Here is a 25,128-nt window from a genome sequence, read left to right on the forward strand (position 1 = left end):
TACAGATAAACTTAATGTCATCTGTATTTATTACACCTCAGATAAAAGCAAATTCGTGGTTCTATTCGTGCTATTCCCAAACATGTGCTGATATTAATCATTAATATAAAAATATTGTTTTACAAATTTTTTATAATTATTTTCTAATAATAGCAAAACAAACCAAAGATCCTTAGTTCTATCCACTATGCTCAGTTGAATTTTCAATTTTCTTGCGCAACTTATTTCCTTTAAAAAATCTATTATATGAAAAGATCTTCAATAAAACTATGGCATTTTTGTTATATAGTTTTTTTTTTATAAATATGTAATACATATAAATAATGAAACTATTTAAGTTAATAAGACAGTAAATAAAAACACAATTAAACATATCAAACAAAAAGGGGGGACGACAATAAGAAAATAAAATTAAAGGAGATAAATTCAAACATTCATATATAACATATGTATTTATTTTAAAGAAATACATTTTTTTTAATTTTAAGCTCAAAATATTATGGGGAAATTTATTTTGAATATTTTATTATTATATTTTTTTTTTTGTGAAAGTAAACAGCGAAAGAGAGACAGAAAAAGATTTATATAGAGAAATCGATAGACAGAAGTTTTAAATATATTGTATATAAATAGAATGATTATCTTGGACATTTGCAAGTTTATTTGTTTTCTCCAGTTTTTTATAAAATTAACGAAAAAGAAAAATATATAAAAAAACATAACAGAAGTTATAGTTTTTGTCTTAAATAAACCATTAATTAAAAGTAAATAACAAAAAAAAAAACGGAAAACTTAGTGAAGTTTAATGAAGTTTCATAGAATTGTTTTTTAAATAACCTCAATATATTTTTTTTTGTTTTTAATATGTCACAGTTTTATTATTATTATTTTTTAAGCTTTTAGTTTTAGAAAGGGGTCATTTAATACTTACGTGATGATTTGGCGGTAAAGGTTAGACCATCCTCCCAGTCATCATTTTCTCCTATCACTGTGACTTCGGTGAGTTTGTTGTTGGGATTTTCCTCGGCTGTTTCATTAAGAACTTCATTAATATAATTATCTTCAGTTGTTGTTGTGATGAGAATACGTAATAAATGTTAATAGACGATTTAGATTTTGAAGCGGCCAAATGTTGATGTGAGTGATGTTTAGTGAGGGGGAGTGATGTGAAAGATGACAATAAGACCCAAACGAGCAAACGAGTAATGGTATGAAGTGAGGCATAGAGACAGATCAGTGCATAGGTATTATTGAAAATCCGTTAAAGGAAATTTCATTATTATTTTTATTATTTTTTTTTTTAATATTCACATATTACGGTTTTCATCCAATTTAGTGCACAGGGTTTATTTTGATTTTGTTGAATTTTTTTGTTGAATTTTTTTTTTTATGATGTTAGTTGTATGTTTTAAAGGTAGAAGTGGGAAAAAAAGAGAATAAAAAAATATGAATTGTATGATATGATATACATGTGTTCTGTAGTTTTTTTCTTTAAGCCAAATATTTAATGGTATATCCTTTTTATTATGAAAATTTACATATATATATATATTTGACAATTTATGAAAATTTACATGGAATTTATGAATATGTTATTGTTGTCTCTTGCTATATATCAAAATAACAATTCCATCTTCTGATTTATGATTTGATTGTTTTTTTACAAAATGCTAAAGCTTGAATCTAATGAATTTTGATGTAGGATTTAATGTATTTGAAAAGCAAAAAAAAAAAGAAAAAATGAATTGATGTTTTTAAATCAAAAATAGGTAAATAACAGGGTTACACAAATATCTCAGATATGACAACAAAACGAAATAAAAGAGTCGGGCCCCAAATTCATACGAAATTCTATAAACTCAAAACCTTACTGCCGGATAAAAGAGGATTGCAAGATAAATTTATTAACGTGTAGTAGGTTAGATTAGGTTAGGTGGCAGCCCGATGTATCAGGCTCACTTAGACTATTCAGTCCATTGTGATACCACATTGGTGAAATGTGGAACGCCGTTCGGACTCGGCTATAAAAAGGAGGTCCCTTGTCATTGAGCTTAACATGGAATCGGGCAGCACTCAGTGATAAGAGAGAAGTTCACCAATGTGGTAACGTGTAGTAACTTCTAGTCAGTAGCCACCAACATTTAAGGCAGATCGGACCGTGGCGCCATTTTATTGACAAATTTCCCACTTTTTCAAGCGATGATACTTTTGTGACTTTTTTTATATTTTTGTGCCACATTTTTGTCATACTATGCCACTTTTTATTCTAGTCAGTAGCCATCAACATTTAAGGCAGATTGGAACAGTGTTACCGTTGTGCCACTCTACTGAGAAATTTCTCACATTTTTCAATTGGTGATACTTTTGTTCCTGTTTTTACCATTTTTGTGCCACATTTTTGTCATACAATGCCACTTTATATTTACTTTCATTTACACTGTAATATTTTTTGTAATCATTGTCTTAAATTATAAACGAGTTTTTGAGTCTAATATTAAATTTGAAAGCAATATTCCCTTTTTTACCATAATGTTTAATGTGGACCAGGGATGGAAAATACAATTTTTAAGAAAGTACAAAAAAGGTATTTTTCTGAGCGAAAAGGTACTTTTTACAAAATTTCAACAGAAATTTTTAGACTGAATTTTAAAGAAAAGAAAATTTTGACAAAATTTTTTATAGAAATAAAATTTTGAAAAAAAAAATCTATAAAAATAAAATTTTGACAAAATTTTCTATATAAATAAAATTTTGCAAAAAAAAAAAAACTGTATAGGAATAAAATTTTGCAAAAATTTTCTATAGAAATAAGATTTTGCAAAAATTTTATATAGAAATAAAATGTTTACAAAATTTTCAATTGAAATAAAATTTTGACAAAATTTTCTATAGAAATTAAATTTTGTAAAAAATTTTATATAGAAATAAAATTTTGACAAAATTTTCTACCGAAATAAAAAATCGATAATTTATATATTATATTAACTTTGTCATTCCGTTTGTAACATATCGAAATATTGCTCTAAGACCTCATAAAGTATATATATTCTGGGTCGTGGTGAAATTCTGAGTCGATCTGAGCATGTCCGTCCGTTTGTTGAAATCACGCTAACTTCTGAACGAAATAAGCTATCGACTTGAAACTTGGCACAAGTAGTTGTTATTGATGTAGGTCGGATGGTATTGCAAATGGGCCATATCGGTCCACTTTTACGTATAGCCCCCATATAAACGGACCTCCAAATTTGGCTTGCGAAGAATCTAAGAGAAGCTAATTTCATTTGAAATTTGGTACATGGTGTCACCATACGATCTCTAACAACCATGAAAAAATTGATCCACATCGGTCCATAATTATATACAGCCCCTTATAAACCGATCTCTCGATTTGGCTTGCAGAGCCTCTAAGGGAAGCAAATTTCACCCGATCCGGTTGAAATTTGATACATGGTCACTAACAGCTATGCAAAAATTGGTCCACATCGGTCAATTTGGTTTTGGAGCCTATTGGAGGAGCAAATTTCATCCGAGTCAGTCGAAATTTAGTACATTATGCTAGTATATGGCCGTTAACAACCATGCCTAACTAGGTCCATATCGGTCTATAGTTATATATAGCCCTCAGATAAATCGATCCCCAATCACACAAAAATTGGTCCATATCAAGTTCATAATTGTATATAGTACTACGGTACTGACCGGGGTGAAAAAGTATTGAAAAATGTACTATAGTACTGCATTTTCCCATCCCTGATGTGGACACATGCAATATTGGATATACCTAGTAAATCTCCTGGATATTAAATTTCACTGATTGCTTTTCAAAATAAAATTATTGTAAGGTTATTGAGGATCTGAATTTCAGAAATCTGTATAAAGCCACTGATATAAATGCATTTAATTGCTATTTTTTCTATATTTAAAAGTATGACACTTTTTGAAACCTTTTAAACCACTTTTTGAAATTCTCAACGGTCGCGCTTGGTCGGACTAAAACTTTTGTCTAACCGTAAATATTGGTTGATCCAGATATCCCGAAAATGTCTACGACAGAGGATATAGTGACAAAATCCCAAGGTCTGGTATTGGGCTAAATTTTAAATTTTCTATAGAAATACAATTTTGACAAAATTTTCTATAGAAATAAAATGTTGAGAAAAATTTCTATAGAAATCAAATGATGACAAAGTTTTGTATAGAAATAAAATTTTCGACAACATTTTTTATAGGAATAAAATTTTCTATAGAAATAAAATTTTGACAAAATTTGCTATAGAAATAAAATTTTGATAAAATTTTCTATAGAAATAAAATTTTGACAAAATTTTCTATAGAAATAAAATGTTGACAAAATTTTCTATAGAAATAAAATGTTGACAAAATTTTCTATAGAAGTAAATCTTTTTTTTTAAGAAATAAAATTTTGACAACATATTCTATAGAAATAAAATTTTACGAAAATTTTCTTTAGAAATAAAATTTTGACAAAATTTTCTATAGAAATAAAATTTTGACAAAAATTTCTATAGGAATAAAATTTTCGACAAAATTTTCTATAGAAATAAAATTTTACAAAAAATTTCTATAGAAATAAAATTTTGACAAAATTTTCTATAGGAATAAAATTTTCGACAAAATTTTCTATAGAAATAAAATTTTCGACAAAATTTTCTATAGAAATAAAATTTTGAGAAATTTTCTATAGAATTAAAATTTTGACAAAATTTTCTATAGAAATAAAATCTTAAGAAATTCTCTATAGAAATAAAATTTTGAAAAATTTTCTATAGAAATAAAATTTTGAGAAAATTTCGATAGAAAAAAATTTTGAAAAAAATTTCGATAGAAAAAAATTTTGACAAAACTTTCTATAGAAATATTTTTAAAAATTTTTCTATAGAAATACAATTTTGAGAAAATTTTCTGTAGAAATAAAATTTTGACAAAATATTCTATACAAATAAAATTTTCTATAGAAACAAAATGTTGAGAAAATTTTTTATACAAAACAAATTTTGACAAATTTTTCTATAGAAATAAAATTTAAAAAAAAAAAAAATCTATAGAAATAAAATTTTTAAAAAATGTTCTATAGAAATAAAATTTTTAAAAATTTTTCTATAGAAATAAAATTTTTAAAAATTTTTCTATAGAAATAAAATTTTGACAAAATTTTCTATAGAAATAAAATTTTGACAAAATTTTCTATAGAAATAAAATTTTGTCAAAATTTTCTATAGAAATAAAATTTTGTTAAATTTTTTTATAGAAATAAAATTTTGTCAAAATTTTCTATAGAAATAAAATTTTGTCAAAAATTTCTATAGAAATAAAATTTTGACAAAATTTTCTATAGAAATAAAATTTTGACAAAATTTTCTATAGAAATAAAATTTTGACAAAATTTTCTATATAAATAAAATTTTGACAAAGTTTTCTATACAAATAAAATTTTGACAAAATTTTCTATACAAATAAAATTTTGTGGAAACTGATGATAGAAATAATATTTTGAGACAAATTTCTATAGAAATAAAATTTCATGTTAGCCTGATACCGAAACAGGCAATTGACGTCCAAATGCATTATATCTAATTATACAATTATTTTTCGAGCTTTATGGACAGATATAGATTAAGGAACATGGTTAATAGAGCCATTGAAAAGAAAACGCCAGATACAAATCTATACACGCCTGGACGGTACATGTTTCGGTTCGGGCGAATGAGCCTTTCCACAGCCTTTAGTATAGATCTTGTAAGTTATATGAAAAGATGATGTACAGTGGGAGAAAAGATGATTCAATTTGTAAGAGGAAATTTCCCAAATGTTTTCTCCATAAGGAGTTAGCATAAAGGGCCCAAAATTGAGTTATCTCTCCCAGCCAGATCTATACTAAAGCTGTGGAAAGGTTCATTCGCCCGAACCGAAACATGTACAGTCCAGGCGTGTATAGATTTGTATCTGGCGTTTTCTTGTCAATGGCTCTATTAACCATGTTCCTTAATCTATATCTGTCCATAAAGCTCGAAAAATAATTGTATAATAAAATTTTGACAAAATTGTCTATAGAAATTAAATTTTGACAAAATTGTCTATAGAAATAAAATTTTGTCAAAATTTTCTGTAGAAATAAAATTTTGTTAAAATTTTTTATAGAAATAAAATTTTGCCAAAATTTTCTATAGAAATAAAATTTTGACAAAATTTTCTATAGGAATAAAATTTTGACAAAATGTTCTATAGAAATAAAATTTTGAGAAAAGTTTCTGTAGAAATAAAATTTTGAGAATTTAGACAAAATTTTCTATAAAAATAAAATTTTCACCACAAATTCTATAGAAAACGATTTTGACAAACTTTTATATAGAAATAAAATTTTGACAAACTTTTATATAGAAATAAAATTTTGACAAACTTTTCTATAGAAATAAAATTTTGACAAAATTTTCTATAGAAATAAAATTTTGTGGAAACTGATGATCTTATTGCGGCCCATCATCTAACCGAACCTATTGCCTACATTCTATTGTAAATTATTTCAAAGATAACTGAAAATGTTGTCATATCTGTGGTTACATCATTTAGAAATTACTAGAGGAATTTAATTACCGACTATGGAAAAAAATAAATTTTTAAATAATAATATATATAACATTCTATATTAATGCTCCAAATTGTATTCTATCAAAAATTCAAGATATTCGCAGAGAATTTAAATGTTAAGCTTATACAATTTTAAGAATTTGATGAAACTAAGGATTATTGCATTGCCAATAACAAATAAAAATCGATGGAAAGACAGACGGTTAGAAGAAAAATCGACGGACGGACATATGGAAGAATGCACTACCCAGCAAACATATTTGGAATTTCTTCCTAACTCATTAGTTTTAATGTACATTAAAAATGTTCTCTATAAATAGACTTTATTTCACTTCACAAGAAGTTATTTTAATGTGATATCCTTTATTTTACTCGATTTTCGCAATAAATTTAAATTTGACGGTAAGGACAAACAAAATAATGGAAATTTCCCAAAAATATATGAAAAGTGCTCTAAGCAATTTCTCGAAAAACGTGGAATTTGCGATCAAATATTTGAGATCAAATAATCAAAACGTCTCTACGTAGAGATACTAGTAGAAAAAGTTAAGATTTTTTTTAATAAAATCCCAAAATAGTGAAATATTTTCTCAGTAGAAGAACTAATGTGAAATCAATTCTGCGGGTGTTTTAAAATATGACATCTGCCTTATGATAAGCCCATGTAAAATTTATTGCTACTAAGCCAATTTTGCACCACTTCCGGATCCAAAAAAATAATTTTCATTGTAAAATATCTCAAATTTTTTATATAAATTAATCACTCATGAAAGGAGCACAAATTTAGAATGTTTTTAAGATAATTTTTTTCCAAAATCAAAAAAAAAAAAGAAAAAAGAAATAAATAAAGACTATCATAAAATGTAACATAAATCCTAACTACATAACAATAAATGTAATTTGTGTTATTTCTTGAATTTAAATTGAAAATTTTGAGATTCTATAGATTAACAATTATTTAATTTTTTTATATAACACAAATCTTTGTTTTTTATAGAGAATTTATTATGTAAATTTTAATTATCTGTCTACAATTTATAGAAAGGGTTTGTTTATTTTTTTCGTTTTGGTTTTAGAAAAGTTAATTTTTGTTCACTTTGATTGTTTTTTAAATTAGCCATTTACCTATTTCTAATCTACGATATTTGTTAAGTGAATTGTGAGAATGTTTTCTGATTAGTTTTTTGCGTAATTTTGTTTCATTCTTACTCGTACCATGCGAGAATTGCTTCGTTGTTCCATTCTGTTGGAAATCGTGGAATGATACATGATTTTGTTTAACGCCATCCTACAAAAGGGAGAAAGAGAAGGAAAATGTTTAATATTTTTTATACCATGATTATTTAAAAAATGATATTATACCTTATTAGCACCGCGTTTGCTACGTTTGTGATGTTTACGATCATTGAACATGCGACGGAAATTCATTTGCATTTTATAATTAACCTGAAAATAAAAGAAAACAAATATATATTTTTTATAATATTAATATTTTTGTAAAAAAAATGATTTGATTACAAAAAATATTTTGTTTTTTCAAAGCACAGCTACACATTTAATACTTATTTTGACATTGGATCCAATTGTGAGGGATTTTTTCCAAACAAAATATACAAGGGTCTGTCTTAAAAATTTTGGATTTTTGCTATTTATGTTGGTGATTCGAGTTCGTGCAAAGTTAATACACTGATAGAAAAAACTTGTTAATATATAGAAGAAATATTTCTATAGAAAATTTTGTCAAAATTTTATTTCTATAAGAAATTTTCTGAAAATTTTATTTTTATAAGAAATTTTCTCAAAATTTTATTTCTATCAGAAATTTTCTGAAAATTTTTTTTCTATAGAAAATTTTGTCAAAATTTTATTTCTATGGAAAATTTTGTTAAAATTTTATTTCTATAGAAAATTTTGTCAAAATTTTATTTCTATAGAAAATTTTGTCACAATTTTATTTCTATAGAAAATTTTGTCAAAATTTTATTTCTATAGAAAATTTTGTCAAAATTTTATTTCTATAGAAAATTTTGTCAAAATTTTATTTCTATAGAAAATTTTGTCAAAATTTTTTTTTTGTATAAAAAATTTTGTCACAATTTTATTTCTATAGAAAATTTTGTCAAAATTTTATTTCTATAGAAAATTTTGTCACAATTTTATTTCTATAGAAAATTTTGTCAAAATTTTTTTTTGTATAAAAAATTTTGTCACAATTTTATTTCTATAGAAAATTTTGTCAAAATTTTATTTCTATAGAAAATTTTGTCACAATTTTATTTCTATAGAAAATTTTGTCAAAATTTTTTTTGTATAAAAAATTTTGTCACAATTTTATTTCTATAGAAAATTTTGTCAAAATTTTATTTCTGTAGAAAATTTTGTCAAAATTTTATTTCTATAGAAAATTTTGTCAAATATTTATTTCTATAGAAAATTTTGTCAAAATTTTATTTCTATAGAAAATTTTGTCAAAATGTTATTTCTATACAAAATTTTGTCAAAATTTTATTTCTATGTAAAATTTTGTCAAAATTTTATTTCGACAGAAAATATTGTCAAAATTTTATTTCGACAGAAAATATTGTCAAAATTTTATTTCTATAGAAAATTTTGTCAAAATTTTATTTCTATAAGAAATTTTGTCAAAATTTTATTTCTATAGAAAATTTTATCAAAATTTTATTTCTATAAGAATTTTTTTCAAAATTTTATTTCTATAGAAATTTTGTCAAAATTTTATTTTTATAGAAAATTTTGTCAAAATTTTATTTCTATAGAAAATTTTGTCAAAATTTTATTTCTATAGAAAATTTTGTCAAAATTTTATTTCTATAGAAAATTTTGTCAAAATTTTATTTCTATAAGAAATTTTGTTAAAATTTTATTTCTATAGAAAATTTTGTCAAAATTTTATTTCTATAGAATATTTTGTCAAAATTTTATTTGTATAGAAAATTTTGTCAAAATTTTATTTCTATAGAAAATTTTGTCACAAATTTTATTTCTATAGAAAATTTTCTAAAAATTTTATTTCTATAGAAAATTCTTTCAAAATTTTATATCTATAGAAAATTTTGTCAAAATTTTATTTCTATAGAAAATTTTGTCAAAATTTTATTTCTATAGAAAATTTTTTCAAAATTTTATTTCTATAAGAAATTTTGTTAAAATTTTATTTCTACAGAAAATTTTGTCAAAATTTTATTTCTATAGAAAATTTTGTCAACATTTTATTTCTATACAAAATTTCATCAAAATTTTATTTCTATAAAAAATTTTCTTAAAATTTTATTTCTATAGAAAATTTTGTCAAAAATTTATTTCAAAAGAAAATTTTGTCAAAATTGTATTTCTATAGAAAAGGTAATTTTCACAGTAAACATATTGCTGCGAACATATATTTCTTATCGTGAAATAATATGGTTGAGACCATAACAAAATTTTCAATGAGTGTGTGTATAATCTTTTGTGTTGAGTCGTGGGTGTTTGGTGTTACTCACCTGAGTCGATAGATCTCTGTCATCTACTGCGTGACGGCTATAACTAAGACGACGGTGCTGTAAAAATTAAAAACTTAATTTTACTAAATGCTTGCAACATAAAATTAATTGTTGTTGTTTTTATTTCTTCATTTTTTATTGCTGTTGTTGTAGCATATGAAACAACAAATCAGTGAAAAAAATGAACAATAGAACGGCTAAGAACAAAATAAAATAATATTGTGAAAAGAAAAATTGTTTTAAAATTTTAAAGAAACTGAAAATCAAATTTAAAACATTTAATTAAAATAACAACATTATATTTACAAAAGAAATTTTTAAAATAGATATATAGTTTCGAAGTATTGTTATAACATGGGATGCATTTTTTAGTAAGTTAATTTTTAATTAAGTTATTTTTATTTATTTATTTATTTTTTTTTTTTTGAGGACAATTAGAAATTGACCACTTTAATTATCACACAATTGTAATACAATATAAAATCTTCTACCAGGTACCTAATGTGGTGCGATAATTAACCACCACTTTTTTCATTTTATTTACATATTTATTATAATTAAAAATTATAATAAATATTAAAAAATTAAGCAATAGCAACTAAAGCTATTGTCATAATTTTTATTTTTGTTTTAATTCTTGTTTGGATCGAATATACTTTTAACAATTGTTAGAAAAACCAAACACATTTTTCGATTTGTATTTTTTCGTATTCATTAAAGACTAATTTATAAAATTTAACTTTATTAGCTCTAAAAATGAGTTTACTTTAAAATAATCCTCTTCCATATTATAATACAAATTTCTCAAAATATACTATAGATTTTTATTTTATTTATGAATTAATCAAGTGATTTAGAAATTGGGATTTAACAGCATATATAGGTAGGAGGTTAAGCTAAAAAGCATTAAATTATAACAAATAATTTTTAATAGCTAATTGTGCGATAATATTGAATATTTAAACAAATTTCAAAATGTGCCTTGGTAACAATAAAAATAAGTTTATGATAAAACATGCCAATAAAATAAAAATTAATTATTACGAAATAGCCAATAGACACAACAACATAATAGAATCGAACCACAAATATTGAAAAATAAAAAAAAAAAAATAAAAATAAAAAATAAACTAAAAATTATTAATAAGCTTATAAATAATTTTATCGATATTTTCGATTTTTCGAAAATCTTGAATCTTTCTTAGATTTCTGAAGGGGAATGTCTGATTTTTGAAACAGCATTGAGTTAACATTATATTATAACATAAGTTAAATTGAATTGAATTAAACTACCGCACAATGGCCACCAAATTCTTCAGATTTCAATCCGTTAAACTTTTGCGTATTTTCCGTTATTTTGAAGAGCACTAAAAATCCCACAAAAAAATCCCAAAAAATCCTAAAATACCGCAGTGCCACTTTCTTGCAGTTAAAGACCATGGGTAGCAAATTACAAATCCAAACTGATTCTAAAGTTCTAGCATCCACCAACTCCGCTCCAGGTTTCATTAAAACATCGGAGGGCAATTGGACAACGTCCAGTGAGGAGACGCTGGAGGTACTATTGGACACACATTTTCCTGGAAATCAGACGGTTAAACCAGGTTCTGGCGGTGTCACAGTGGCTCAGCGGTCGTTTCCTATCGAGGAAATTGTATCGGAATCTAGAATAAGATGGGCGTTAAATAGCTTTGGACCATTCAAATCCCCCGGACCTGATGGAATTACTCCAGCGGAGTTACAAGCAGTGACTGACAAAATTATCCCCTGGTTGTCGGCGATATATAAAGGATGTATCAACTTATCATATATCCCAGGAAAGTGGAGGGAAACAAAAGTCGTTTTTATACCCAAAGCGGGAAAAGCCTCTCACTCGAGGGCGAAGGATTTCCGACCAATCAGCTTATCCTCATTCCTACTTAAGACTCTGGAGAGGATTATAGATATTTATCTTAGAACTAGCATCGATTCAAGTTTGTTCTCGAAACGACAGCATGCATACTCGAAGGCCTGCATACTCGAAGACCGCATTACATGAACTAGTCAGCTTTAATGAAAGCTCACTATCTGTCAAAGAATACACAATCGTGGCGTTTCTAGACATCGAAGGGGCGTTCAATAATGTCCATTCGAGGTCGATATTAAATGGACTGACAACTCTGAATGTTGATCCAGGTATACTCAGGCTGTTAGACGAACTTCTAATAAAGAGACGTATTTCGGCCACACTAGGACAAGCAAACATACAAAGATATGTGAACAGAGGCACTCCCCAAGGAGGAGTTCTATCACCTCTTCTTTGGAATGTTGCTATAAATAACCTTCTGGTTACCCTAGAAAAAAAGGATAAAAGTGGTGACATATGCAGATGATGTGGCTCTAGCAGTCAGGGGAAAATTCCCATCCCCAATCAGAGATATTATTCAGAGGGTCCTCCGGATGACTGAGAAATGGACGAAAGACAATGGTCTTGGGGTAAATCCTGCAATGACAGAACTAGTCATGTACTGCAAAGATCGCAAAACTCCCACGGTTAGGCCCATTTCCTTAGGGGGAATTAAAATTCTCTTTGGTGAGTGTGCAAAGTACCTTGGCGTGATATTGGACAGGAAGCTGAACTTTAAGCTTAATATTGAAGAAAGGGCGAGAAAAGGAACGCAGTGCTGCCGCTACTACTTCAATCGAAGTATTTTGCTTCATTTTCACAAAATTTACTTCGTCACTCCTTCTTCCAAAAATCTGCTTCACTTTTTGTTCTGCTCCAAATTTTTAAATTTTTCCCCATATTACCTAATTGTTTTTCCTATTCCTTTAATTACGATGAACATAGCGGTTTTAATCATTGAATTATTAACCGATGTGGACCAATTTTTGCATAGTTGTTAGAGACCATATACCTACACCATGTACCAAATTTCAGCCGGATCGGATGAAATTTGGTTCTCTTAGAGGCTCCGCAAGCCAAATCGGGGGATCAGTTTATATGGGGGCTATATGTAATTATGGACCGATGTGGACCAATTTTTGCATGGTTGTTAGAGATCGTATGCTGAAGCCATGTACCAAATTTCAGCTGGATCGGATGAAATTTGCTTCTCTTAGAGTCCCCGCAAGCCAAATTTGTGGGTCCGTTTATATGGGGGCTATACGTAAAAGTGGACCGATATGGCCCATTTGTAATACCATCCGACCTACATCAATAACAACTACTTGTGCCAAGTTTCAAGTCGATAGCTTCTTTCGTTCGGATGTTAGCGTGATTTCAACAGACGGACTACTTCAATTTTATTCAATCTACTCCACTTTTTTCCAAAATCTACTTCACTCAATTTTTCACTAGCGGCAGCACTGAAGCAACGGTAGCTTTGTACTCGTGCAAAAAGGCAATAGGAAAAAAGTGGGGACTAAAACCAAAAATTGTGCATTGGCTATACACGGCAGTGGTTAGACCTATAATGCTATATGGTGTTGTAGTCTGGTGGCCGGCACTTCACCAGCCAACAAGTTTAGACAAAGTTCAGCGTATGGCGTGTTTGTGTATCTCAGGCGCATTCAGCAAGACAGGAACAAATTTCCCTAAATGTCATGATGCATCTATTGCCTTTAGAAATTTTTGTTGCGCGAGCTATCGCTGTGGTCAGAAAAAAAACTTATGGTCTTAGTTCGATCCTCAAAATAATGCCAGATGTGCCTAACGTAGTGGATTACACTTTGGGGAGTCCACTTTTCGACAAAAAGTTTGAGACTCTAATCCCCAACAGTGAGGCGTGGTGAACACAGACCCCGGCGAATAAAGAATATATAGATTTCTACACTGATGGCTCCAAATTGGATGGGCAAGTGGGTTTCGGAGTATATTCAAAAGATCTGGAACTTCGAATAGCGAAAAGATTACCTAATCACTGTAGTGTTTTTCAAGCTGAAATATTAGCAATAAGAGTGGTGGCGAATTGGCTGAGAAGTAATGTTCCAAAAAATTTGGGCATTAATATATACTCAGACAGTCACCCTGCAATAAAATCCTTGGACTCTGTGTTCCTCAACTCGAAAACGGCCATCGACTGCCGCAAATCTCTCAATGAGATGGCTGCGCAGTACAATATTCACCTAATATGGGTGTCTGGCCATAGGAACATACCGGGGAACTGCGAAGCGGATGAGTTGGCAAGGCAAGGGACTACCTTAACATATATAAAGGTTTGTCCCAAATACATACATTTAAATATCACTCGATCTGGACAGAATTTGATAGACTTCTTCAAAATCTATAGACTCAAAATTTAAGTCGGCTAATGCACCAGGGTGGAACACAATGTTAGTAAAAAAAAATATGGGAAACATTTAAATCTGAAGCAGTTTTAAGGAAACTTCGTAAAAGTTTATTTATGATTTATCGTTCGATATATATGTATTAGAAGTTTAGGAAAATTAGAGTCATTTTTACAACTTTTCGACTAAGCAGTGGCGATTTTACAAGGAAAATGTTGGTATTTTGACCATTTTTGTCGAAATCAGAAAAACATATATATGGGAGCTATATCTAAATCTGAACCGATTTCAACCAAATTTGACACGCATAGCTACAATGCTAATTCTACTCCCTGTGCAAAATTTCAACTAAATCGGAGCAAAAAATTGGCCTCTGTGGTCATATGAGTGTAAATCGGGCGAACGATATATATGGGAGCTATATCTAAATCTGAACCGATTTCAACCAAATTTGGCACGCATAGCTACAATGCTAATTCTACTCCGTGTGCAAAATTTCAATTAAATCGGAGTAAAAGAATGTCCACTGTGGTCATATGAGTGTAAATCGGGCGAACGATATATATGGGAGCTTTATCTAAATCTGAACCGATTTCAATAAAATTTGGCACACTTCACTACACTACTAATTGTACTCCTAGTGCAAAATTTCAACTAAATTGGGCTAAAACTCTGGCTTTTGGGACCGTATTAGTCCATATCGGGCGAAAGATATATATGGGAGCTATATCTAAATCTGAACCGATTTCAATAAAATTTGGCACACTTGACTATAGCACTAATTGTGCTTCTGGTGCAAAATTTTAAGCAAATTAGGGTAAAACTCTGGCTTCTGGGGCCATATAAGTCCATATCGGGCGAAATATATATATGGGAGCTATATCTAAATTTGAACCGATTTCTTCCAAAATCAATAGGGTTCTATTCTGAGCCAAAACACATAGGTTAGGTTAGGTGGCAGCCCGATGTATCAGGTTCACTAGATTCAGTCCGTTGTGATACCACATTGGTGAACTTCTCTCTTATCACTGAGTGCTGCCCGATTCCATGTTAAGCTCTATGACAAGGGACCAGTGCTGCCGCTACTACTTCAATCGAAGTATTTTGCTTCATTTTCACAAAATTTACTTCGTCACTCCTTCTTCCAAAAATCTCCTTCTCTTTTTGTTCTGCTTCAAATTTTTAAAAATTTCCCCATATTACCTAATTGTTTTTCCTATTCCTTTAATTACGATGAATATAGCGGCTTTAATCATTGAATTATTAACCGATGTGGACCAATTTTACATAGTTGTTATAGACCATATTTATTTTATTTTATTTCAGCCGGATCGGATGAAATTGGGTTCTCTTAGAGGCTCCGCAAGCCAAATCGGGGGATCAGTTAATATGGGGGCTATACATAATTATGGACCGATTTTTGCATGGTTGTTAGAGATCATATGCTGAAACCATGTACCAAATTTTAGCTGGATCGGATGAAATTTGCTTCTCTTAGAGTCCCCGCAAGCCAAATTTGGGGGGTCCGTTTATATGGGGGCCAAACGTAAAAGTGGACCGATATGGCCCATTTGCAATACCACCCGATCTACATCAAAAACAACTACTTGTGCCAAGTTTCAAGTCGATAGCTTCTTTCGTTCGGAAGTTAGTGTGATTTCAACAGACGGACGGACGGACATGCTCAGATCGACTCAGAATTTCACCACGACCCAGAATATATATACTTTATAGGGGCTTAGAGTAATATTTCGATGTGTTACAAACGGAATGACAAATGAAATAAAATGAATTCTATTGTTTTGTTTTCAAAAATGTATGCTACTTCAATTTTATTCAATCTACTCCACTCCAAAATCTACTTCACTCAATTTTTCACTAGCGGCAGCGCCGCAAGGGACCTCCTTTTTATAGCCGAGTCCGAACGGCGTTCCACATTGCAGTGAAACCACTTAGAGAAGCTTTGAAACCCTCAGAAATGTCACCAGCATTACTGAGGTGGGATTATTCACCGCTGAAAATCTTTTTGGTGTTCGGTCGAAGCAGGAATCGAACCCACGACCTTGTGTATGCAAGGCGGGCATGCTAACCATTGCACCACGGTGGCTCCAAAACACATACTTGTGCCAAATTTGAAGTCGATTGGACTAAAACTGCGACCTAGACTTTGATTAAAAAAATTTGTTCACGGACAGACGGACATGGCTATATCGACTCGGGAGCCCACCCTGAGCATTTTTGCCAAAGACACCATGTGTCTATCTCGTCTCCTTCTGGATGTTGCAAATATATGCACTAACTTATAATACCCTGTTCCACAGTGTGGCGCAGGGTATAAAAAACTTAATTAAAAATAATTATCCAATTGGTGACAAAGAAATCACATAAATAAACGTATGAAAAGGATATCAAAAATATTAATTAATAAATACACCTATTAACACTTATAAAAAATTGATTATAGTTATATAGAGAAGATAGTGAGAAAAGTTTTGTTATTAGTATTGCATACGCAAACAAGAAATCAGACATTAAATTGGTTAAAAATTGCATATGACATACAATAGATAGCTTTGATTAATTGGTTGGTTATATTGAGAGATTGGAAGGCACATAGAACAGATTTGTGCGTTTAACATCAAGAAACATTGATTTTTTTCCAATAAAAAACAATACATATTAGAAAAAAAAAACTCAAAAATTATAATAAAAAGTAAAAAACAACCAAACAAAAAAATAAAATTAAAAATTAATTTAAAAACAAAAAAACTTATTTCAATAGAGAACGAATACAACCAATTGAAGTTTAACAAATTTTCCATTAATTCGTACCATTTGTATTGAGGCCTGGATGTGGTTATAAAAAAAACGTTTTAAAGTTTTTTTTTAGTTTTGGAATTTCAAAAATTTCGAATTTTTGAAAATTTGTAAATGACGAATAATTTGTAGCAAATTTGAATTTTGTTTCAAATTAAAACATATAAAAGTTTATATGAGTTTTCGGGGATCACAGAGAAATAAGGAGATATTTTTTTGTTGGTAATATTTTTTTTTTTGATCGGGAATATATGCGGGGCGTAGTTTTTAGCGGTTATCAAGGAATAAAGAGAAAAAAAAAGAAAAATGATTAAAAATATTTTTTCATTTTTTTTTTTGAGTGTATGTAAATTCAGCAAATAAAAATCTGTAAAGATAAAATTAACTTACAATATAAAACTAAACTTATAAACTAAATAGAAAAATTAGTGATTGTGTATGTGAGACTTTTTAATATTTCCTAAATTTAAAATAAATAAAATAAAATAAAACTAAAAATGTGAAACATTGATGGGGTATTGTGAACGATAGAACTAAATGTAAGTGTTATGGAAAAATCGAATAAAAATATTTCATATATAAATAGGCCGGTACTAAATTCATGTTTCACTAGGGGAAAATAAAATTGAAAATAATAAAATAAATAAATATTGGTTTTACTTTACAAAACCTAATATAATTTTGAACAAATATTCCAAATTATAAATATTTTCCATTAAATTAACATAAGAAAAGTAACCGTGATTTTTTCATTTTTTTATTTTCACCTGTGAAACATGACCCTAGTAGTACCAGTCTTAAAGGAAAAACTATTAGCATCCTTACTTAAGATATTGTTTTTTTTTTTTTTTGAAATGTATAAAATAAAATATTTTTTCTTTCATAAATGCTTGGTATAGAGTAAAACAGTTTTAATTTCAATACAATGCAAATTGTTTTATAAACTAGACAATTTTCATTTCTTGCAAATCTTAAGATTAAATCTTAATCTTAGTTAGTGTAAATAGTTAGCGTTTGCATTATACATACCCTTCTATAAGGTTTCAATTCTTCAGCTAGCAAATGATGAATTTTAGCATCGGTCAAATCCTTTTTAGAGGGATTATAATCCAATTCATGCATATCCAAATTACGCGAACATGTATTGTCCAAATTTGTAAGACTGGGACTAAGAAAATACAAAGGATAGAAAATTAATATATATTTTTTGGGGATTTGCCTTATAATAAGTTAAAAATGGCAGGCAACATAAAATTCTGTACAATTAATTATGATGAGAAAAATTATTAAAATAAATTTAAAAAAATACAAAAATATAAATAGAATTTAAGAAATCGTAACTCAAAATAAATCACTACAAATACCCAATTATGGAATATATAAAATAAAAAAAAAGTAAAATAAAAAATTAAAATTATTCAAATATTTTTAAAATAAAAAAAAAGTAAAATAAAAAATTAAAATTATTCAAATATTTTTAAAATAAAAAAATAGTTTAAATATTAAAAAAATATTTAAATATTAAAATAAAATTTTTATTTTAAAATTCACAGAAAAAATTTTCACGAAAATTTTTCCAATTAAAATTTTAATTGAGTTTTAAAAAATATTCAATTAAAAATTTAATTGATTCAACAAATTTTTTAATTGAAACAAAAATCAATCACAAAAATTAGTAGTATCAATTCATTTTTTAATTGGATCAATTAATTTTTTAATTGACCTTCAATTAATTTCTTAATTGATACTATCATTTCTGTGATTGAAGACATTTCAATTAAAAAATTAATTGGATCAATTAATTTCGTGATTGAACCAGAAAAACTATTTTTTTTTTTGTGTGTGTATAACACATCGAAAACAAAGATAATTAAATTTTATGTTGCCTGCCAGGATTACCAATATCTTAGCGCATTAGTTTAATAGTTTTCAAAGATAGCCAGTTACAGTTAATTACAATTTAGAGCGCTTATTAATAATTAAATTCATCTTCGAATAATTTAATTCAATTATTAATTTTTTAGTTTATTATTATTATTATTTGTTTTTTGGTATTTATTTATTTTTCCATAAAAATATTCGAAGATGCATTTAAAAAAAATATTTTTTATTTACAAGTTTAAGTAATAATAAAATAAAAAATAAAAATAATAACATATAATTATAATTACATAAAACTACAATCTAGGTAGAAAGTAAACGAATTTCAGATAGTCAGTGCATTTAATTGGATCTAATTGAAAAAGGAGTGTTTGTGGATTTAAGATTTTATAAATGAAATTATTTTTTTTTTATAATTCTCAAACGAATATACATTAATGGTAAAGAGAAATGTACTTGAATACATTTAAAAGAATTAAAATTAAATTAAATTTGGACAAAATTTTCTATAGAAAAAGAATTGATATAACTTTCTATAGAAATAAAATTTTGATTGTGGATTTAAGATTTTATAAATGAAATTATTTTTTTATTATAATTCCCAAACAAATATACATTAATGGTAAAAAGAAATGTACTTGAATACATTTAAAAGAATTGATTGATTTGATTTTGAAATTTTAGAAGACTAAAAACAAACAAAAATCATATACAATTATTATATTTAGTATTTTATTATAACATGGAAATCGACGGGTAGCCAAGTCTAAATCACCTCAAAAAGTGATTCAGAGACAATCCTATATTGGTAACATTTTTTTATGCTGTCAGCTTTCAGCTGTTATCGACGCGATATTCCGCCCCTAAGAAAGTTTTTTCCCTGTGGAAGAAGAGTTTATAAAATTATGCCCCTAAAAGTATGCTTCGAAAAAATTTCAATTGGAATTTTTGAAGATGGATCAAGGCAGAATAAGTGTGATTAGTAATGGGAAAATTTTAAAATTAGTACTTAATAAAACTTTTATAAACTGTCAGCTTTTTTTTTCTCGATGCGATAAATAAAAACAAGATATTGAGAAACCGGCTTTTAAGAGAGTTTCTTTCAATATAGAAAAGACGATTGAGAAATTATGCCCCTAATTTTGGCTTTATATTTGGAAACGTTTTGTTGGATATTGGATTTTTTAAGGTGTGTCAGGTCAGGAGAGGTCAGTGACTTAGGAGGTCAGTGATTTTGAGATTCCGTTGATATATCTCAACGTTAGGTCTATATATAAAATTGTTGTAAAAAATGAATGTAAAATTTCCCTGGTCGCTACTATTGTTGTATGAAGAAATCAGGGAAGATAAAGACTAAACGAATTACATGATTTAAACATTTAAACTTCTTTATTCAGTTCGAGGAAGAGATCTGCATCTACTGGAAGAGTCCAGAGCGAAGTAGGTGTTAGGTCTGTTGCTTTTGCAGGATACGCAATGAAATGCCTCGTGATGTGAAGCGAACGTCCACAATTCAGACAAACATCTACAATTGCTGGGCTCAGAAGTTAGGCAGGTACTTGTTCTAGTGCCGGGAGATGCAGAATCTTAGCTGATATAGCATCGATCTGGTCTCTCTAGGCAGCCATTGCTCGTCAAAAAGTTTCACAAAATTTTCTATAGAAATAAAATTTTGAAAACATTTTCTATAGAAACAAAATTATGACAAAATTTTCAATAGAAATAAAATTTTGACAAAATTTTCTGCAGAAATAAAATTTTGACAAAACATTCTACAGAAATAAAATTTTGACAAAATTTTCCATAGAAAAAAATTTGGACAAAATTTTCTATAGAAATAAAATATTGACAAAATGTTCAATAGAAATAAAATTTTGACAAAATTTTCTGTAGAAATAAAATTTTGCAAAATTTTCTTTAGAAATAAAATTTTGACAAAATTTTCTTTAGAAATAAAATTTTGACAAAATTTTCTATAGAAATAAAATTTTGACAAATTTGTCTATAGAAATAAAATTTTGATAAAATTTTATATAGAAATAAAATTTTGACACAATTGTCAATAGAAATAAAATTTTGACAAAATTTCCTATAGTACTAAAATTTTGACAAAGTTTTCTATAGATATAAGATTTTGACAAAATTTTCTTAAGAAATAAAATTTTGACAAAATTTTCTTAAGAAATAAAATTTTGACAAAATTTTCCAAAGAAAAAAATTGATACAATTTTTATAGAAATAAAATGTTCACGAAATTTTCTATAGAAATAGGATTTTGACAAAATTTTCTATATAGAAATAAAATGTTGACAAAATTTTCTATATAGAAATAAAATTTGGACAAATTTTTCTATAGAAATAAAATGTTGATGAAATTTTCTATGGAAATAAAATTTTGACAAAATTTTCTATAGAAATAAAAATTTGGCCACATTTTCTATAGAAAAAAAATTGTCAAAATTCTCTATAGCAATAAAATTTTGACAAAATTTTCTATAGAATAAAAATTTTGACAAATTTTCTATAGAAATAAAATTTTGACAAAATTTTCTATAGAAATAAAATTTTGACAAAATTTTCTATAGAAATAAAATTTTGACAAAATTTCCTATAGACATATAATTTTGACAAAATTTCCTATAGAAATAAAATTTTGACACAATTTTCTATAGAAATTAAATTTTGACAAAATTTTCTATGAAATTTTGACAAAGTTTTCTACAGAAGAAGAAATAATAAAACTTTCTATAGAAATAAAATTTTGACAAAAGTTTCTATAGAAAAAAAAATTTATACAATTTTTATAAAAATAAAATGTTCACAAAATTTTCTATAGAAATAAGATTTTGACAAAATTTTCTATATAGAAATACAATTTTGACAAAATTTTCTATATAGAAATAAAATTTGGTCAAATTTTTCTATAGAAATAAAATTTGGACAAATTTTTCTATAGAAATAAAATGTTGACGAAATTTTCTATGGAAATAAAATTTTGACAAAATTTTCTATAGAAATAAAATTTTGACAAAATTTTCTATAGATGTAAAATTTTGACAAAATTTTTAATAGAAATAAAATTTTGACAAAATTTTCTATGGAAATAAAATTTTGACAAAATTTTCTATAGAAATAAAATTTGGACAACATTTTTTATAGAAATAAAATTTTGACAAAATTTTCTGTAGAAATAAAATTTTGACAAAATATTCCATAGAAATAAAAATTTGACAAAATTTTCTATAGAAATAAAATATGGACAGAATTTTCTATGGAAATAAAATTTTGACAAAACTTTCTATAGAAATAAAATTTTGACAAAATTTTATTTTTTATAGAAATAAAAATTTGACAAAATTTTATATAGAAATAAACTTTTGACAAAATTGTCTATAGAATTAAAATTTTGACAAAATTTCCCATAGTACTGAAATTTTGAAAAAATTTCCTATGGTACTAAAATTTTGAAAAAATTTCCTATAGTACTACAATTTTGACAAAATTTTCTATAGAAATACAATTTTGACAAAATTTTCTATAGAAATACAATTTTGACAAAATTTTGTATAGAAATAAAATTTTGACAAAATTTTCTATAGAAATAAAATGTTTACAAAATTTTCTATAGAAATAAAATTTTGACAAAATTTTCGATAGAAATGAAATTTGGACAAAATTTTCTATAGAAATAAAATTTTGATTAAATTTTCCATATAAATAAAATTTTGACAAAATTTTCGATAGAAATAAAATTTTGACAAAATTTTCTATAGAAATGAAATTTTGACAAAGTTTTCTACAGAAGAAGAAATGATAAAACTTTCTATAGAAATACAATTTTGACAAAATTTTCTATATAAAAAAAAATTATACAATTTTTATAAAAATAAAATGTTCACAAAATTTTCTATAGAAATAAGATTTTGACAAAATTTTCTATATAGAAATACAATTTTGACAAAATTTTCTATATAGAAATAAAATTTGGACAAATTTTTCAATAGAAATAAAATTTGGACAAATTTTTCTATAGAAATAAAATGTTGACGAAATTTTCTATGGAAATAAAATTTTGACAAAATTTTCTATAGAAATAAAATTTTGACAAAATTTCCTATAGACATAAAATTTTGAAAAAATTTCCTATAGACATAAAATTTTGACAAAATTTGCTATAGAAATAAAATTTTGACACAATTTTCTATAGAAATAAAATTTTGACAAAATTTTCTATAGAAATGAAATTTTGACAAAGTTTTCTACAGAAGAAGAAATGATAAAACTTTCTATAGAAATACAATTTTGACAAAATTTTCTATATAAAAAAAAAAATTATACAATTTTTATAAAAATAAAATGTTCACAAAATTTTCTATAGAAATAAGATTTTGACAAAATTTTCTATATAGAAATATAAGTTTGACAAAATTTTCTATATAGAAATAAAATTTGGACAAATTTTTCAATAGAAATAAAATTTGGACAAATTTTTCTATAGAAATAAAATGTTGACGAAATTTTCTATGGAAATAAAATTTTGACAAAATTTTCTATAGAAATAAAATTTTGACAAAATTTCCTATAGACATAAAATTTTGAAAAAATTTCCTATAGACATAAAATTTTGACAAAATTTCCTATAGAAATAAAATTTTGACACAATTTTCTATAGAAATAAAATTTTGACAAAATTTTCTATAGAAATGAAATTTTGACAAAGTTTTCTACAGAAGAAGAAATGATAAAACTTTCTATAGAAATACAATTTTGACAAAATTTTCTATAGAAAAAAAAAATTATACAATTTTTATAAAAATAAAATGTTCACAAAATTTTCTATAGAAATAAGATTTTGACAAAATTTTCTATATAGAAATACAATTTTGACAAAATTTTCTATATAGAAATAAAATTTGGACAAATTTTTCTATAGAAATAAAATGTTGACGAAATTTTCTATGGAAATAAAATTTTGACAAAATTTTCTATAGAAATAAAATTTTGACAAAATTTTCTATAGATGTAAAATTGTGACATTTTCTATAGAAATACAATTTTGACAAAATTTTCTATGGAAATAAAATTTTGACAAAATTTTCTATAGAAATAAAATTTAGACAACATTTTTTATAGAAATAAAATTTTGACAAAATTTTCGGTAGAAATAAAATTTCGACAAAATGTTCCATAGAAATAAAAATTTGACAAAATTTTCTATAGAAATAAAATTTTGACAAAGTTTTCTATAGAAATAAAATTTTGACAAAATTTTCTATAGAAATAAAATTTTGACAAAATTTTCTATAGAAATAAAATATTGACAAAATTTTTTATAGAAATAAAATTTTGACAAAATTTTCTATAGAAATTAAATTTTGACAAAATTTTCTATAGAAATAAAATTTGGACAAAATTTTCTATAGAAATAAAATTTTGACAAAATTTTCTATAGAACTAGAATGGTGACAAAATTTCCTATAGTACTAAAATTTTGACAAAATTTTCTATAGAAATAAAATGTTAACAAAATTTTCTATAGAAATAACATTTTGACAAAATTTTCGATATAAATAAAATTTTGATTAAATTTTCCATATAAATAAAATTTTGACAAAATTTTCTATAGAAATAAAATTTTGACAAAATTTTCTATAGAAATAAAATTTTGACAAAATTTTCTATAGAAATAAAATTTTGACAAAATTTTCTATAGAATTAAAATTTTGACAAAATTTCTATAGAATTAAAATTTTGACAAAATTTTCTATAGAAATAAAATTTTGACAAAATTTTCTATAGAATTAAAATATTGACAAAATTTTCTATAGAAATTAAATTTTGACAAAATTTTCTATAGAAATTAAATTTTGACAAAATTTTCTATAGAAATAAAATTTCGACAAAATTTTCTATAGAAATAAAAATTTGACAAAATTTTCTATAGAAATAAAATGTTGTAAAAATTTTCTATAAAAATCAAGATTTGTAGATTTTTGGTAAAGAAAATTTTGTCAAAATTTTCTATAGAAATAAACTCTTGACAAAATTGTCGATA

At 26.0% G+C, this 25,128-nt stretch overlaps 1 protein-coding gene across 20 annotated transcripts in view; it reads right to left on the bottom strand.

Moving 5' to 3' along the window:
- The window catches only part of Nhe2 (Na[+]/H[+] hydrogen exchanger 2), a 169,501-nt gene that overhangs the window by 56,707 nt on the left and 87,666 nt on the right, over positions 1–25,128 (bottom strand). For 7 of the 20 annotated variants that reach the window (XM_075296907.1, XM_075296914.1, XM_075296904.1 and 4 more), the window contains exons 11-16: positions 18,222–18,360; positions 17,208–17,222; positions 10,107–10,163; positions 7,969–8,052; positions 7,732–7,894; positions 932–1,060 (exon numbers count right to left, since the gene is read on the bottom strand). In XM_075296907.1, coding sequence (XP_075153022.1) covers positions 932–1,060; positions 7,732–7,894; positions 7,969–8,052; positions 10,107–10,163; positions 17,208–17,222; positions 18,222–18,360 — 587 coding nt within the window. The remainder of the gene's footprint in view (positions 1–931; positions 1,061–7,731; positions 7,895–7,968; positions 8,053–10,106; positions 10,164–17,207; positions 17,223–18,221; positions 18,361–25,128) is intronic. The other 13 variants (XM_075296924.1, XM_075296913.1, XM_075296921.1 and 10 more) reach the window with 5 other exon arrangements.

This window comes from Haematobia irritans, chromosome 2 (assembly GCF_050003625.1).
Source record: "Haematobia irritans isolate KBUSLIRL chromosome 2, ASM5000362v1, whole genome shotgun sequence".
Taxonomy (NCBI): Eukaryota; Metazoa; Arthropoda; class Insecta; order Diptera; family Muscidae; genus Haematobia; species Haematobia irritans.